At 40.8% G+C, this 19,165-nt stretch overlaps 1 protein-coding gene across 1 annotated transcript in view; it reads left to right on the top strand.

Annotated features, from left to right (window-relative positions):
• Positions 1 to 6,754: 6,754 nt before the first annotated feature.
• gria3a (glutamate receptor, ionotropic, AMPA 3a) overlaps positions 6,755 to 19,165 on the top strand; it is a 67,465-nt gene continuing 55,054 nt past the window's right edge. The window contains exons 1-2 of the mRNA XM_080041639.1: positions 6,755 to 6,864; positions 7,330 to 7,488. Coding sequence (XP_079897765.1) covers positions 6,777 to 6,864; positions 7,330 to 7,488 — 247 coding nt within the window. The 5' untranslated portion in view covers positions 6,755 to 6,776. The remainder of the gene's footprint in view (positions 6,865 to 7,329; positions 7,489 to 19,165) is intronic.

Here is a 19,165-nt window from a genome sequence, read left to right on the forward strand (position 1 = left end):
ATAAAGCCACGGCCTGTGTTGTGTGATATGGAAATGCAGATATGAGTGGCTCAGAGCACTTACTGCTGAAACATGTCACACCGCTGTAAATACAGGAAGCCTCAGGAGAATGGAACATGATAGGTTTTATTGTGTGTGAGTTTTATAGGACTCAGCAACGCTCGATTCATCATTCTGACCTTTCTCCCGAGCTTCACACCACTTATTGCAGCCTTGGCTTTGGGACCTGCAACACAAAGTACAGTATCATCATTTCATCTCTAGATTTTTACGGGCATTTTTTTTTAATCGTTTATTTCCACGTAAAACCTCTCTTGGGAGGCCCTTTGCCAGGCAGACAGGCATGTTGCATACCACCCGTGTTTCCGGTTATAGCATATGGCTTATTAATCTCAGTTAATGCACTTCACACTAATTCCCTCTGGTCTGGTGTGTGTGCGTGCGTGTGTGTGTGTGTGTGTGTGTGTGTGTGTGTGTGTGTGTGTGTGTGTGTGTGTGCGTGTGTGTGTGTGTGTGATATTGGCTGAATGAAAGTTGTGGTATATTAAAGCAAACTCTGCCGCAGTCTGATCCGAGAGCAAATCGTTATCTCGCTCTATTAGATTGTTTTCGCTACCCTCTTGAACCCTTCGCCAAATGGTTTTGAAGACATTGTTTACCAGTGGATTTCTCATCTTTAATTATCGAGTGCCAGTCCTAATTTACGTTATCTGCCCAGGGAAAATGAGGCCGCGGCGCACGCATCAAAGCACTTCCGCTGTGCACTTTTCAATTGTGCCGGCAGGCTTTGGCCCTAATGTCATCTTACATGTGAAATGCAGAGCATCGCACATGGCTGCAAAGTTCCACATCCAATTTCACCGGTTCCTGCACTAAAACAGACACTTCGAATATAATAAAAAACAAGCGCATTTCAAACTTAATTATACATTTAGTATACAAATGTATAATGTTAATGTTAATGTATAATGTTTAACAAAAGGTGTACAAATTACTGTACATGCCTGGCACTGCTTTATACCAGATGAATGGTTCAGTAATGATGCTCAACAAGCTTATATCGAATGGGCCTTTGCTAATTAAAAGAGCATCAGCCTATTGTAAAATGCAGTGACACCTGTGCAGTGTGAATCTGAGAGTGTTTCTTTGTTAGCATCTGTTAGCATCTGCCTGATAAACATTCACATTGAATTGTAAGGAATGATTGCTAGGAAGTGAACATTCAGTTGCCTTTTTGATGACTTAATTACTGTGGATGGCTGGTGTGTCTGATAGTGACTGTGTGCTCTCTGCTACCAGTGCTATGTGTAACACTGGATATGCCCGTATTTAGGCCACTCTGCTCCCTCAGGCTTACAACTTGTGTGCATAATTCTGTGGGTTATTACAAGCAATTGCTATATATATAAAACAAGGTTATGTTCACAGACTTTGATAGATTAGTATCGACCAGTGATTGAAATCACTGTGTTTGGTTTGACACTGCACTGTAGACACATTATTCTATTTTAAAAAACCCACCTAGAATCCATTACAATGGTGCCAATGGTCTGCCCTGTTGTATCTCACTAACTAGCAGGGGTTTCATGGTTAATCATGTTAGCCTCTTGGAGCAATGCCAGAGCAACACCATGGCCATTAATAGCGCCCACCATATGCTCGACACTTCATAAATGCCATTTTAGCTTAAATTCCATTGTAAGTTCAGGAAAAGAACTGCTGACATTTCCACTCAATTGAATCTTGCTAAAGAGGCTGTGTATCAGACGGAAAGCGAGAGACTCCCTGAGCAGATCTCATTTGCCACGGTGGAAAGTGGGAAGCATGCCCAAGGTGTGCAGAGCAACGGTAACCTGAATGCTCTCCTAAAGACTCCTAATACTTATTGAAGTGCTGTCAAGATATTTGCTCAGGGACTTCTCACTCAGGGAAACTATGTTATCATGAAAGTCTCCTACTTTTATTGAAACCAGAGAATAAGCATGCAGTTGCAGAGGATGCAAAGTCACACTGACATTACTTGCACCGGCGTCAATCCAACCAAAAGGCAGAGACGTAAAAATAATAAGTGTGGCCCATATATCATCTTAAGGTTTTATGCCAACCATGAAAAAAAACCTTAACGATATGTCGATCCCGGTGAACATCATGACTATTTTCAGCAAGTACTTTAAAAAGCTGTCTTGCTCATACAGTCCAATATCGATTTCCTGATTTATTATGAATTGCCTGAATAGGGAGCAGCATCTTTCCAGTCATTTCTAAATCATCGTAAAGCCGTAACCATAGTTGAAGGATTAAAGAAAATGATAACACACAGCGTAGGCTCTGTAAATGGGCATTTTGCTAGCTACGTTGGGCCCCCTTTGTTTACATGTTTCCGAGTTTTGAGAACATTTTGATGATTATCAGGATAATATCCTGAATCGCGATTACTTTGGCCAGAATAATCGTGACGTGAATTTTTTATTATCGTCCCGTGCCTATTAGGAACTGTAGGAAACTAATCAGAAGCAGCCAGAGGGTAAGAATGGAGAGGTTATTGTCATTTTTCTTTTTACTGATGGTCTGACTTTTTCGGTAAAGCTTGGGGGGGCCCACTCACCACTTCATTGTTATTTTCTCGTCTTCATTTTCAGCGTTTAAATACTACAACAGATCCATGGCTCATAAAGGGTGCACCTTCCTGAATAGTACCCCCTCACCACACCAAACATTGTCACACAGTCCCTTATTCTGGTTCAACAGCATGGAGAATTTAGTGAAGTGTAATTCTTTGCTGCACTCTACTTATCTACATTTACCAGTTGAACATATACAGTTGTATAAACACGTTTTGCAAGAATTTAATGGAAACTGAATGATGAATCTGAATGTGTGTCCAATTGAACCAATGGTAATTGGATACTTTTTCAAGTGGATCTTAAATCTACAAATGACATGCTAACAGCGGTGTATGTCTTTGCAAAGGTCATACCGCCCAGACATTATTTCCCGTTCATGAAATTGAACTTAATTATAGTGCAGTTGTTCGGCTGGCTGTGTCCTGTGAGAGATTAGAGCTGTATGCCGTGCATTAAATCACGCCCAGATCAATAAGCACAGACTGTGTGTAGCCTGCTGTGCTGGTTCTGCAGCAGTCTAACAAGGAAAGTGTAATGATTCCCAGCACACCGGCACATACACACATACTGTACGTATATTAATATTATACGCACACATCCACCCCTATTTTGACAAATCACACTTTGCGAGCATAATTGATATAGTGTATGAATGTTTGAGTCGTACACGGTGAGTTAGGAATACTGAAGTGAATAAAGCGATTTACCTTTAACGTCGTCAAACTGATAAATGATTAAACAGAATGAACTTCAGGCAGAAGAGTTGTCTTTCTTTCTTTACTTTCAATCAAGCCATCGCCAAACGAGTTGACACAGAGTTGCTCACGCCTAGGCTGGCGTTTACAAACTGGTGTCACCCCCGACACTGCAGGAGCAGGAGCTCAGTAATATCCCAAGAAGCGCCCCAAAAATGTTTCAGCAGTTGATTCTACTGCTCAGAAAAAACCTGGACGTTCAGCAAATGCAATAAAATCTATGTGCGATCACCAAAGGCTTACCTCATGTAATGGCGCCGACAGTGTTGATGTAATTACTCAGAATTCCTCTTGGTGGCGACAGAAGTTACGCACTATAGCTTTAATACCACAGCTGGATTAAAATCACAATATATCACCTGTAAACTGTGATTTAATGTGCTGCATTTAGCACAACCTGCTGACGTTACAGACTATTGATTAAGACAAGTAAATAGAGCTGCAGCATTAAGCAGTGAGAACGTTTGTGGAGTTTACACCTAATCAAGCGGGGGCTGCTTCGCTCAAATTGTGTCCAGCTTGCTTCATTACTGGAGCATGTTTGAGGGTAGCTGCAAGCTTGCTCGCATCGTTGAGTTTTAAGGCCAGAGATGGCCTGCCAATCACCTCATTATGTAACAGAGGTGACTGTATGCTGCTTTGGTGAAACAGTGATGTTGTTGGTAAATTCCCATTCCTCTCTTATAATTGCCAGGCAGAGCACAACTCCCTTGTCATGTTGGAAATGCATTAATTGGACGGACCGCGTTAACAATTGGAGTCTCTACAAACTCAAACAGCTGCCTGCACAGATCCCTCCATCGCTGCCTCTATGCTGTCCACCTCAGATGGAGACAGCTTTAAAAAACACAATTGTAGTTAATAATGATAACTTCATGAATAATATTTTGTAATTGTGTGATTTTGCTGGCTAATGCAATGCTTTTATGATTACAAAAAAAAATATTTATTTATTTATTATTATTCCGGACAATTACACACAATAAACAATTTTCTCTTTGCATATTCACACATATTACTTTGTGTTATCGTCCGAAGGGTGGCAGGAGAAGCCAAAGGCTTATCAGGTCCCGCCCCCACTATTTACAGTTTTTCTCAGTTGCTTTGGTGCTTTTCTCAGATCAGAATGAAAATTCTCATAACTATTAGTTCAACCTCCGCAACATTTAGTCATTTGAGCACATCATAGTAGCAATTTCAAATTGCAAATGCTTTTGGACACGTATCAGTTGCTTTCATACAATTATCTGCTGTTTTATAACATTGTCATTTGCTTATGTCATGTCAGTCAAAATTAACTATACTTATGGATGCTGAATAGTCGTTCCCAATAAAACTAATAGTCTTCATTTCATTGCTTGAGTCATTACATACAAAATTGTTGAACTAGCTATCAAATTCTGTCAAGCAAATTGTATACCTTTCTCTATAATTTTCTCCTGGAAATGTCTCCTAAATTGAACAATTGCTCTCAGGTGGACTTCAGCTTTCACTCATGAGGAGGTGTGTGAAGTATTAGTTGTAACCAATGAATGTTCTCGCTGCATTGCAAGGGATAATATCTGTTGTGATGTAGATGAAAATATGTGGCCAGACAGACAGGAACGTCTGGATGTGCCAGAATGATTTACCTATATATGTTCAGTTACAATATGTCCTGTTATATTGTTCACATTTGTGCACAGCTCTACCAAAAGGGTGTTTTTTTATGTTTGTTCTAAATAAGTGACTGAAGTGTATTTTTCTTTTGCACAATGCTGTAGAATTGCAAAGAGCATATACAGTAAAAATTTGAAACATACGTATTCAGTGTCTTGTACTCACTTACTCCCCTAACTACAGCAATGTGTAACTTTACTGTAGTTTTCAAATGGCTGTACAAGTAGTGTATAGTGCTGTCTTGAGCATTTTCAGGTAGTGTCACCGAGTTCTGACCTTTTTTTTGCATTGGAAAACACTGAGAGAATAAACTGTCATAATGAAAACATGACAAAGCCATTTGACTATCTTGTTCATAAACGATGGTGTCAAGACTTCTCATTTTGATGACACTGGCAGTTTCATTGACATGAATACTTGCTTTTGAGGAATAGACTATCCATTTTGAGCAAGTGACGTACTTTTGCAGGTTATCCACTAGGTTTTGCAGTTTGCACTAATTGTTTTGAGAAATGCACTAACTGCTGTGCAAATGTTAATAGTGATGTGAGAAAAGCACCAAAGCGACTGAGAAAAACTGTAATTGGGAACTCCGACCCCATACTCAACCCATTACCACAGTAATGTCAGCCCGCACTTTTGTTAGGCTGCATCAGCTGTTTTGTGTTGCCCACAAAAATTAGGATGTTGAAATTGAAATTATTTACACAAACAAGTCAATCAGGAGGGTTCATATTTTGTATTAGTTAGGCCACTTTGCAACTGGTGATTAACAAGTGATAAATCAGTGTGTGAGCTGCCACATCCATCCAACAACAGAGAGAGAGAGGGGGGGGCCATATCTATCCTTGAGAAAAAGGATAGATAGATAGATAGATAGATAGATAGATAGATAGATAGATAGATAGATAGATAGATAGATAGATAGATAGATAGATAGATAGATAGATAGATAGATAGATAGATAGATAGATAGATAGATAGATAGATAGATAGATAGATAGATAGATAGATAGATAGATAGATAGATACGTGGCCTATATACACACACAGTGAGCTACAGACACACATTCTCAGTCAGCATTATACTATTGGTCCACACTGACTGGTGATGGTGGTGTGTGCTGTTCTGCCTTTGCACCACACACCAAACCCATCAGAGGCTTTACACCGCTCACACACAACTCTGCAGTGACGTTTTGAGGAAGACGGGCGGCTGCTCTGATTATAATTCAACGTCCGACCAAGTTTGATAAACGCCCCCTCCCTCCCTGCCCTCTGTCCTCTCTCTCTCTCTCTCTCTCTCTCTCTCTCTCTCTCTGGCCCATTTCAGTGGCCGTATTCTACAGTAGGCTATAAGGAGATCCGCTTTTCCTCTCCTCCTCCACCACCACCACCATCTTTAAGATAAAACACTGGCTTTAGGTTTCCAGCAGCAGCAGCAGCAGCAGCAGCAGCAGAGGTCTGGCGCTGCAGTTGCGCTGGCACACATTCAACGTGGGTGCACACAGTGAGTGTGTGAGAGAGAGAGAGAGAGAGAGAGAGAGAGAGAGAGAGAGAGAGAGAGAGAGAGAGAGAGAGAGAGACACAGAGAGAGAGAGAGACAGACAGAGAGATAGACCCGCCGCATCTTGTGGATTTCTTTTGCGTCCAAGCCCGTGTACCTACATGGTTCTCCCTGCTCTCCCTCTGTCACATCCAGACCAGGAGTTGATTTCACTTCACTTCTCGGGGAAAAATGTGGCATCGTTCAATAGCGACAGTCTTTGTATTGATGTATTTTTGGGGGGACTCGCTGGCCGGGTTTCCAAATCAGATCAACATCGGTAAGTTGACAGTGTTATTACAGCCTCTCTTGACTACACGTGCCTACGTGTATTCTTTTGCATTGTCTTAAATAGAACACGGCTCTGCAAGTCGCACCGATTTGCTTATTTGCATAATTCATGACCAAGTTCACTTCTCATAAAGCCAGGAGGTGGCGGGATCCTGCTCGTCTGTGTAGGCGGTTTGGTAAAAAATAAAAATAAAAATTGAGTTGATCCAAACAGTCTAATGGCGAGTTTCCGCAGTGATTTTATTTAGTGAGTGGTAGGCTACATGAATAATCTGGCCCGCCTTCTTAAAATGAACTCCTCTAATCATCTGCAATAATGCGTAATTGTAGGCTAAGGCACTGCCTTCCCCGCTTAAGTATTATCCCGATCGCGGGAATAAAGAGCGCATTCTTCGTGTGCGCCCGGAAAGAACTGATCTGAGAACTGTTCCATGTGACATTTTGTCTCCTGTAGGTGGGCTGTTCATGCGCTCCACGGTGCAGGAGCACAGCGCCTTCAGGTTCGCTGTCCAGCTGTATAACACCAACCAGAATGCGACGGAGAAACCCTTCAACCTCAATTACAATGTTGACAACCTGGAGTCCTCCAACAGTTTCTCTGTCACACACGCCTGTGAGTAGTTATACACAAAGCCCTAGAAAAGGCTCTGAGTGATACAATGCATATACTGCTTTATAAGATTTCGTGACGTAATTACAGCCTATTTCCAAATTGTATCCAGAAGTAGTGATACAGGTCGTCTACACACACACACACACACACACACACACACACACACACACACACACACACACACACACACACACACACACACACACACACACACACACACACACACACACACGCACACACACGTAGGCCTAGCTGTATTTGTCTCATTGGCAGACTTATCGAATAAAAAAAAAAAAAAAATTACACAGATGTTTATTAGCTGAAATTGGTGTTTGGATGAAATTGATTGGACACCTGGCAAGTGTCTGGCCTCATGGAGAAACACCTCGGTCCAAAATTTCCCAGGTGGATGGTGGAGCATCAAGGCCTGTAATTGGCTGAAAACAGTGGTTTTGTAAAGGGAGTAATTCAGTAATTCCAGAGAAGCTGATGAGTGTGCACTGACTGATGACAGTGTGGTTGTAAACAAACATTGCCATCCCGGTTGTTGTAATGTTCCGGCTGTGACACCAAAAAGATTGAGTTGATGGTTTGAAGTCACAAAGTGTGTTATGGTGTTGTTGGCCACTGGTTAAAAGTGGTGGCATTGTACAAATTCTTGCATTTGATCTTGTAATGACGGTGGCCCTGAAGTGCAAAATACGACAGCAATTCACACAACTCGACAGCAACTGGCCACAACACAACTGTATTGGTGAGACTGAAACTGAAAGGGTAATTACGTATTAGTCACTGATCCTCGCCCTGCTTGGATGTCCTGTCTCTCTTGTACAATTCTGAAGTTACCTTTCATAGTTTCTCCATCAGCATCTACTTTCTTAGTTTCACCCACAGTCTTACCAATGCTGTTGTGCTGTGGTGAATTGATGTTATGTTCTGGCAATTTGCTGTGTTGTTTTGTGAATTGCTGTTGTGTTTTACACTTCAGGGCCACCGTACATTTAAAAAAATGTTCACTCTACTGTCAAACAAAAAGCTAAAATGTCCCCAAAGTAATCTTCACATCTGCACTTTGATAATAAGGCTTGTGTTAAATAATAGATATAATACCGATTAGTATCAATCTTCAGGCTCTTACGCATTTTGGTCATGTACTTAGATCCAAATCTGACTATACTGTCATTCCCTTCGACAAAGCTTTAAAGCACCACATTAGGATTAAACCAGCAGCACAGCGGTGTCAATTCATCTGACCACCCTTTGGATGTATAAATAACATGCATGTCAACCAAGTACTCATCTCTACAAACGTGATGGATTTGATTGGAAGGGCTGTGTGGAGTGTGATGTGGCTTGGTAATTGCTCTACCAGTGGCTCTTACTGCCATGTAGGCCACCGAGTTCTGTCTGGAGAATTCATTTGTTAGCCTCCTTCTCCCCACCAGCCACACTCCACATTTCACGCTTGAGGATCTGCTCAAGCTCTTCAAACTCTGTCAGAGAGCCGTATACGAGTTTGGCTGTGCAGCCTAATGAGTTGAGAAACAAAATAAAAGGGGAAAAATGTAACACACATGTACTGTATAGATCTACCGTAGGGCTTTGGATATGATAGGAATGCCAATGCTTGTTGAGGTGGTCTGTGAGTGAGGCAGGGAAGAGGCAGCCGGCCTTGACACCCACACACCCACACACCCACACACACACACACACACACACACACACACACACACACACACACACACACACACACACACACACACACACACACACACACACACACACACACACACACACACACACACACACACAGATTTACACTCTCACACCTTGACGCTGCCCAGTTTGACCACAGTGACTGAGTGATTGCACTGGAGTGGCTGTGGGGTCACTGCTTGGCTCAAGGGCACTTGAGCAGTTGTCACTGAGGAAGAGATGAATATGACATGCTTGGCTAGTCTGGATCAGGGAGAAAGCACAGGCTCTCCTACTTTTTTTTTTCATTTCCAGGAGGTCAAAAGCAATCCATTACCTTAAATAACTCATCCACCCAAAAATGTGCTGACGGTTTGAATGAGCAATTTTCCATCCCGGGGTTGTCTTTTGGCCATACTCAAATCATTTCATCATACAGGATATCAATATATGTTTTGAATCATATCATATTTATCCTGCAGGGTTATGCTTCTAATGCCATTTTTTTTATGTCATCTCATCTTCCAAGTTTTTTTTTAGCAAGGGTCTACAAATATGTAGAGTTAGAGTTTCTGAGGAGTTCACCAGGAAAAATGGAGGCCTGCTGAATCACAGAAGCAATTGCTGTATATTTTCAAATCACGTCGCTTTAGAACGACGCTCATGGTTCTTCTCTGCAAAGGTTAGAGAGAGAAGAAAAAAACAACATAATAATCAGGAGGATTCGTTTTAGCCAGACAGGCTGATGCCAGCTGAGCTACTGTAGACGCTTCCCAGTTTGAAAAAAAGAAGCCCAGTGAGCAACTCATTATGCCGACCAGCCAGGCCAGCTTGTGACTTAAGGCACCACTTGAAAATGCACCAAACTCCACCATTCTTATTTTTAGCAGTCGTCGGATTGCATAATGCCTTGCTTGCCTGGCAGGTGTTGATGTGGCACATTTAATGTGATGATTGGGTTTTGACACGTTGCTATGCTGCCAATAGTTACAGGTTAGTCGTTGCTTTGCTTTCGTCACAGCTGACATTGATAATTTGTTTTGCTTTTTAAACGCTTGCAACCTTTTGGATCAATCTAAAAATGTCCCCTCTTTTTATGTAACAAATGAATTGATACAATAGATAGTCTTGTGAACGCAATGAATGAATTAGTTCTCAGAGCTCATTGGTTGCGTTTGTTGTATGGAGTGTGAATGGTTTAAAGCAAGACAACACTGCTATCCTCCAGCTGGGTCAGTATACTGTATAATGATCGTTACAAATCCTTGATGGCAAATGACTATGTTATTGGCAGTGCTGATCAATAGGTTGAAGGTTACAGTCCAGCAATTGTGTGTGTGTATGTATGTGTGTGTGTGTGTGTGTGTGTGTGTGTGTGTGTGTGTGTGTGTGTGTGTGTGTGTGTGTGTGTGTTTGTGTGTGTTTGTGTGGCTCCAGTTGTGTTCTCCTGAATGGAAAAATCAATTCTCACCAAGCATTCATTTTCTATCTGAGTCCCTCTTCACTTTTACTGTACATGGCCGTTCTCCAAATTCCCCTGGCCAGACACTAGCTGACTCTTCAGTTTGACACTTGCCCTGCAGCTCTTAAAAGTCGAGAAACAAAAACAAAGCGTCAAACAGCCTAGTGATACATCGGAGCAAACCGTTTCAGGTCGTTGTAGCTTGATCCAATCGCTTTCGACAACGACAACTTCACCGCGTGTGTTGTTTTGTTTATTATCTCACCAATTTGTGGCCCGGCTAGTGTGGAGCTGCGTGAGGTATTGATGTGACACTTTGCCCCAGGCCAGGACAGATTGTGTGCATAAATGCAGAAATTGTAATGTTATGTCCATTAAGGCCGAGGTCAGGGCAGGAAGTGACAGAGGAGACTGTGTGCACAATGGACCGGCTGCAGAATCACTAGGGGGGATTATTGTTTTTTGGATGTGGTTACAGGGCAGAGTGCGGAAAGAGATTTCTTTATATCTTTATTTCCGAAGCATTTATAATGAAGCATCCGTGTTCAGTATTAAACCCATTCACACTAACCCTGTGTTCCAAATCGCATACTCTTTCATACTTCATTTTACCATAACAAATAATCTAGTTAGTATGCAGTAGGCATACAATTAGGACATACTTTTACCTATTTATTTCATCACAACATTGCGCCTTGATCTTGCCTCTTGCTTATATATCTGTTGCACCCCCCGTTGTTTTCATATGGAGGCTCCGTCAATGGGAAGTCACTTAAGAAGCGTACTGTTTTGTGGGTCAGAATCGTCTGAAGAACACACTAAAAATCCTTTTTTCTACCATACTACTGTAAATAGCAGAAAGTACGGGCATTGGAACACAGCCTAATTTACCTGTAGCTACATGTGTGTAAAATGCTTATGTTACTGAAATCTGAATTTCCTGAGGATTTACAAGTGCACAGTTCCTATGCCATGTTTTAAAAAAAAAAAACCACATCATGCATTCCAAAGCCTTTTCCGCTTTGATTCTCTTGTCTAAAGCGTCAGCAGGATGGAGCTTCCGCGTCCAGGATTGTCTCAGAGGTGAACTCTGATCAAAAGTAAATATGACTGTGCTTCTCATTTGGGCGATTATTATAGCTACCTATCCCTCCTCCTCTGCTATGACTCAACCGGTGTGATGCCGCTCAGACAGAGGCTAATGTTAGAGCACTCCAGTGTGTAGGCAATGGACAGCCACTAATGCAACACAGACCAGTTTATGGAGCCAGATCTCCACCTCCTCTTTTCCCTCCTCTTCTTCTTTTACTTTTTCTTCTTTTCTTTTTCTTTTTTTGTTTGGACAGCGGTGAACACTTGGTCTCATAAGCTGTGACCAAATATGGACATTTTGCCCATGCTTGTATGCAAATTTAACATATGAACAACATTGATGGTTTTAAGCTAAAACAATCCCATGATTATTTTATGACTTGTAAGAGTAAAGGCAGTAAAGCAGGAGAGTTGTGTTGGAGAAGAGAAAAGATCAGCTTTGCTTGCCGTGAAACTTGTTCATAGTCAGCTGTGTTTGGTGGTGTTGTATTCAATTGATTATTTAAATGAATAGATCATGAATTGGGCATGCTCATTTGCTTTATTGCAGCGAGTTATATAAGAAGATTGATACCACTCTCACGTCTGTGTGCTTAATATGAAGCTACAGTGAGCACAAAGGAAACAGCTAGTCTAGCTCTGTCAAAAAGGCAACACAATCTTCTACCAGCACCTTCAAAGCACATTTATAAACATGTTGCATTCTGTTTAATTTGTAAAAATCAATGTAAGAAGTCCAGGTTTTGGTTTACTGTAATTTGGGGGATTATTCGTGTTTTATTATTATTTTTGGCTGGCTGCAATGGTTTCTTATCATCTATATGAGGTTGCCTGGCAACCAGAAACAACTTAATATGTCAGTTAATAAGTATCACAGGTTCTGGTAGCATATTACCTTTGGACAGAGCCAGGCTGCCCCCTGTTTCCAGTCCTTATGCCTAAATGATCTGAATGGCTGCTGGTGATAGCTTCATATTTACTTAACAGACATGAAAGTCCTATTTATCATCTTCTCCAACTATAGGCAAGAAAGCAAAACTCTGCTATGATCATGCCAATATAGCTAGTTGAAATTCAAAGCAAATATACATAGGCTACATTTTTCACAAAATGACTAACTATTCCTTCAAGTATTGACGAATTGTATAACTCTCACACAGGCAAAATGTGTTGAGGTTTCTGGAAGAGGGAAATGAATTCATCAGAGTAGGTTTCCACTGGTCGGATCATGAAAGCTTGACAGCTTTTGAACATTTTGTAATGTCGGAATGTAAATTTCAAATCAGACATGCTTTTTTTTTTGTAGTGACGGTAGCAAAGCAATCATGCTGTAACGTAACCAAACAATATTGAACATCCTTGGATCTGCAATAACTGAGCGAACTCATTTAAACCGACAAGCCATGAATGATGCATGGGCACCAGAGACAAGGTTGTCCAACTGTTTGGCCTGAGGGAACGCTTTCTGCATGATAGTTTCTCTCTTAATCCACACTCTCTGGCCAGAGTAATACATGTGTTTGCATAGAATAAATGATTATCAAACCGTCAGTCATGCTGCAGCATCAACATCAACATCCTTTCTTGGCTTTAAAGCTACACTGTGCACGCGTACATTCAATTATCCAAACAACAACACTCATGCTTAAATATTTTTGGAAATGTTTTGGACATTCGGACATCTTGTGGGTTTGTTCATCATTCAAAAGCTTTACACAGATTTTCTGGATTTAGGAGCCCTCGAGCAGAATGAGACACTCGCCCGAAAGCGTGTCCTTTTATCACGATGCACTGATGTAAATATCTGACTTCCTGCTACTGGAACCAGGGTCCTGTCAGTTTGGATGACCTGCCCCAAGTTTGACAAGTACTCATCCTCAGCGTTGTCATGGTGTTCTCATTGGGAAAGCTTAAAAAATACATAAGAGATTTCTGGATCTCTTTGGATTCATTTTGATCTAACTAAAGACTAATCTTAGTTGCATGTGGGGCCATTTTGTTCAAAACTAATACTTTCACCGAAAAAAAATACAAGTAAATTGGAGCTGTCGCTCAAGTGAGTAAAGTTTAATAAAGCTGCAGCCCTAGCTAGTTGTATTGTTGCAAAATGGCAGATTAGCAGTAACTATAGGTTCGAGGGAAGGCCAATTGAGATGTGCAGTTAGTCTTTTATCCTGTGCATCAGAATGTGCTTACAAGTCAGCACTGTAATGGAGCGAAGGTGATCACAACTGACAAGCTACAGTGGTTGCTGCAGCACTTTGTTTCTGTCTTACACAACGTCCTTCAGCGAGGAACGTGATTCACTAAATGTTACCTGAGATTATCCAAGGATAACATGCCGTGAACTACACAGTGTACTGCTAAAGAAAAACCGAAAATGCCATCAGGGCTGTGAATAATTTATGGAGGAGCCGCTTTCATGGAATTCGGTAAAGTTGTATGAACCTCGGCGGTTGACTGCGAAAGGAGAAAAATCACTTCATGTGTTTCATTGTTGGAAATGTACTTGAAGCCAGAAACAATTCGAAGCTCATTGGTTAATTATGCAGTTTTGATACTTGTATTTGTTCAGTCGAAGACATTTGTGTCATGTTATTTTGAAATACCGAGCACTGAGAACAGATGGTTTGAGTTGATATGAATGTGAAAAGGTTAAGAGTTGTGTTTTATAATTAATTGGAACCCATAAAAAATTAAAAGGAGCACTTTACTATTGTACTGTGCACACAGTCATAACATTTTCCACTTTACTCTTAAACCTTTTGCATTTTCTTGATGTATTTTCGACGTGAATCTATGATCCAGTATCTCCTGCAGCTTTACAGCCTTTTTAAATTGACTGTGTTGTATTGCTCTGTCTCTTTTAATCGTCGTCCTCGGATGATGTTTTTGCTGTATATGCAAAGCATGTGTAGGTGGTGTGTTCGCAAGCGCTTTAAACCGCGGTGCAGTGAAATATTCAAGTGTCTTCTTCCATACAAGACTCCAATAGCCACGGGCCTATGTCTGTGTACGGCTGCAGTAGATTTCCTTCTGTCATGTTGTTTTAGCGTGCGAGCTGAATCCAGTTGTATTTCTCAGATTAGGGCTAATCCAAACAGTTTTGCCGTATAATGAGTATTTGTTAGGGGTTAGCCCACTGGAAGAAAATTTGTGCTTTTACAAAGCTGTAATCTGTAGCGAAGAAGGGAATCCAGCCAACATCCAACCACACTGCCCGAGGAGAAACACCTACTCAGGCTCCAGTCCCTACATGCCCTCTGCTTTCTCTGGGGTTGGTCAACTGAGACGAATTGCACAACAATGCAGATTGTAATGTGGATATAAATATGAAACACTTAGATGTCATAACACACAGATCATTTAAAGCCGTGTGCACTTTGCCTTCATGAGATGATGCTGCGGCGAGTCTCTGTTATAAAACTCATGCAACATTTCAGGAAGATACATTATGTATTTGGCTCTTTTTTATAGCTATGTTAGCAGTGTGGCTATATCAGTGGCAACGTCATTCTGTCGTGGGACTTGGGTAACATCAAAATTAAAGGGAGGGTGGATGGATTTAGCCGTTTACAGTGATTTTGGAGAGTAAAAGACAGAAAATGGGTTGAACAATCATAGTCCCACAAGACAACGACCCAAAGCACAAGGCCAACGCTGTCAAGTGGCTTGCAAATAAAAAGGTGGATGTCCTGGAGTGGTCAAATCAAAGCTGAATTCCCATATAAAATGTGTGCAATGACTTGAAGGTTCAGCAACGAGCAGTGGGGCAGAACTCTGCACAGAGCCTGGTAGCTGTGCATGCTGCCAAATGTGCTTCTATGAAATATTTGCTCAGAATCAAAATTATTGCACTACATGGACATTTACGGACCACAACACGGTGTAAACAATTTCAAATGGGGTGTATACATTGTCTCTCAGCTTCGCCTGAGTTGGACACAATAAAATCAACAGTTTTAATTTATTAAACAGCCTGGCAAAAACCTTAAAACGGTGTGGACCTGATACAACGCTGATATTGTGTCGACGAACAGTACATACTGTATTTGGAAGTTATGTCCACAATTATACAAATTAATATGCATAGTGATGACATTTTATTTTTTTATTTTTAAATGAATATTTTCATGTTTAAATAGAGCAATAAATTAAACCTAAAAAAAACATCAGCTGCATCCCTTAATGATTAATGAAATTTCAAACAACTTTAAAATAAGATTGTCTTTATGATAACATTGTACTGTATGTCATTGAAGTTTCTATTTTTAGTTTGACAATAGCTATGCTTTTCCTAACATGGAAATGAAAACATTATATTGAAATTTACTACACCTACATTATAACTTCATTTATTGTTCCAACCCGCTTAAAATGGCTTGAGGGAGTAAGATGTCCAATACAAATGGAACATAATCGTGCGTTCTTAAAGGTCACGTTGGTCACACTGTAATGGATTTTTCCGGCGTGGCTGTGATACATTTCCGAAGAAGTGGAATCAACCAAGCTCCATTCTTATGCTTTGGAAATAGACATAAACTGTTGTGAGGGTAGGGAGGTGCGCTGCAAAATACCTGTTTACATGTTCTTTACTGAATTAAAGATATATTTCTTTCAGTGCCGTGTAGAGTTAAAATGTTCTTAAATATATACAGTATGTTGTCAAGCTTGACCTTCTATTTGACATGGGTGATCTAGGCTGCTCTATACCTGTGTTTGTATTATGTACTGTATGTATTGTAATATATCATTATGTTGATATGAGCAGGAAAAAAAAACTCCACTGTTGTTGAATCGGTCTGCCAAAAACATGCAGTTCAGATGATTCCTAAAGTATGTATGAACACAAAAAGTTATACATATGTCTATCCAACCACGTCATTGTCTCATTTCCCTGCTGCCCAGTGCATGCTGGGAGGGCCGGAGTGCCATGGCTCTCTGTTAAAGCAGAAACTGAATTACCGAGGGTGCTTGTGAATTTCTTGTGATGTCTGACGTAACATGACTATAAGCGCTGTAATGTTTGGAAATAACGTTCATGCTCAGGTGTCAGACAGACAGAGCGTCCTGAGATATTCCCACAACATCCCTGTAAATCCTGCCCAGCTGATACCCATAAAGGCTGCTGGCAGATGGCAAGGATGGAAAGGAGAAATGTTACCTGGAACAACAGGGGAGGGATTTTGGCTCTCTGTTCTGACCCTGTAAAAATCATCATTCAAAAGATGGCACAGCTAAGCCGCCCAGCTTGTTTCCATGAGGAAATACTGAATTTGCTGAGTGTCTGTCAGTCAGCACATTTACACGATTTGTAGGCCTTCTATGTATAGTCTAATTATGCTGTCACATTTGATGATCTCCTTCAGCACATTTTAAGAAAGGGATCTTGATTCATTTACTTTTTGAGTTCCAAAGTTCCAGTTTTTTAACACAGCCTCATTTATTTCCTCCAAGTTTCTGTGACTCAACATTGTCTCTCTGTTTTGATGTAATTGTCAACTATTAATACAGTGTGTCAATATTGGCATATGAGATGACTTAGATATGAATAGCATATTCTATTTCTACCAATTATTTTCTGACAAAACGCCAATACCCTTTACACACTTCACCTTTAATGGTCTGGATGTCTGATACAAAACTTGATGTAAGAACCAGTATGTGCAGCACTCGCTCTGCAGAGATGCATTAGCTGATGAATACACTGACATGACATCAGTAATCAGACACAATGAAATTGGACATTGAGATTCATTCAAAGTAGAGAAAAAAATAGTCAGCAGAAATTGAAAATGAAGTCTGCACAGTCCTAAAGCAATATACAGGTAGGTATTTGTTGTGTTGTTTTAGATCATGCTACAATCACAGTGTGTTAGATTTTGTATGGAATGGATTGCAGTGTTTGAAGCTTTATCTTTAAAGCTTTTGGTCTGTTTTTTATTAATTAATTGAATTAGTCAAACGAGTGATCAACAAAAGTCACCATGCATTGCAATGCAAGCATCCCGACTGCCCCCATTGTTAGCTGCAGTGCTCTAGGGATGGCATTGTCAATCTGTCACTTTGGTCTAGACTTTAGTATCTCCATATCTAATGAATGGACCGGTAAAACATTTGATACAGACGTTCATGGTTCTAAGGTGATGAATCCTAAGGACTTTGGCGATCTCCTGACTTTTCCTTTAGCGCCACCACAAGGTTCACATGTCTTAACAACTATGGAATGGATTGCCATGACGTTTTCTACACACATTGAATCCCTCCACAGGATTAATCATAATGACTTTGATGATACCCTGACATTTCATCTGGCACATTTCAGAAGGTCAAAATTTAAATTAGTCCCACACATTGGTTTATGATATAATACTTTCCCAACGGCCTCAGCTGTACTTTGTGTAGTTATTTTATGTAAGCATGCCAACATGTCACAATGAGATGGTAAACGTTGTAAATATTCCACCATCAGTTAGCATTGCCATAGTGATTGCGTCATGCGATAGCACGTAGCTCAAAGCACCACTGTGCTTAATTGTATCATCAGAGAGCTGCTAGCATAGCTGTAGTCTCTTCGGGCAGGAAAGAGACCTTACATAATACAGCTACTGTGGAGATTGTGTGGGATATTTAGTGTATGAGGCTTTGAATAGATGTGAATGGTTTTCATTAGGCTTAAGGACAGGATTATCTTCAAAGAAACCAGCTCCACAGCAGCTTGTTTACTTTTCTGCCGGGTCATTGCACATTCTGCAGCCTCTGTTGATGTAATAAAATAGTTGGTGAATTTTTTCCGTGTTTTTCTAGTTTCTCTTTGGCCTCATATTTCATGCGTTGGTTATTTTGGTGCAGAAGATGCATGTGCATGCTGCGTCCTCTTGACTTCCTATCTTACTGGATATGTGACCCCGGGACAGGACAGGTATTCTCATGTGGCTGAGAACAACACGTCCTCCCTCTCCCTCAGGGAAACACACTGAAGTCCTGCTGCTCTCTTCTCCTCTAGTATCACTGTGGGCACTTCTCTGAGACAGCGCTAGAAAAATAACTTCCCTCCAGGTAGCAGCGCAAGCATAAACTGGTCATGTGTTATCGTCACAAAACCTAAAGTCATTGTCCTGGCTTTGTCCAAGTGGAGTATCCAATTCTCTTAAAGCCCCTGCAAACCTAAATCCACAAAATCCTTCTAACTATGTCATTTCAGGAGTTAGTTGCATGATAGCAAGCATTTGAAAAGAGTTAGGCATATTTACAATACAAATTATAGCTATTGTCATTTAAGTTTGATTAACTTTACAGAAATTCGGTTAAGATGAGGCAGGCTATGCTCTGTTTCTTATTACACAATAAGTATTTTGAACCAATCACGGCAATTCTATGCCTGAACAGTCTCTAAAACACAATGACTGTTGCCATGGAGACCGTTTT

The sequence above is a fragment of the Ammodytes marinus genome, assembly GCF_949987685.1.
Source record: "Ammodytes marinus genome assembly, chromosome: 14".
Taxonomy (NCBI): domain Eukaryota; kingdom Metazoa; phylum Chordata; class Actinopteri; order Uranoscopiformes; family Ammodytidae; genus Ammodytes; species Ammodytes marinus.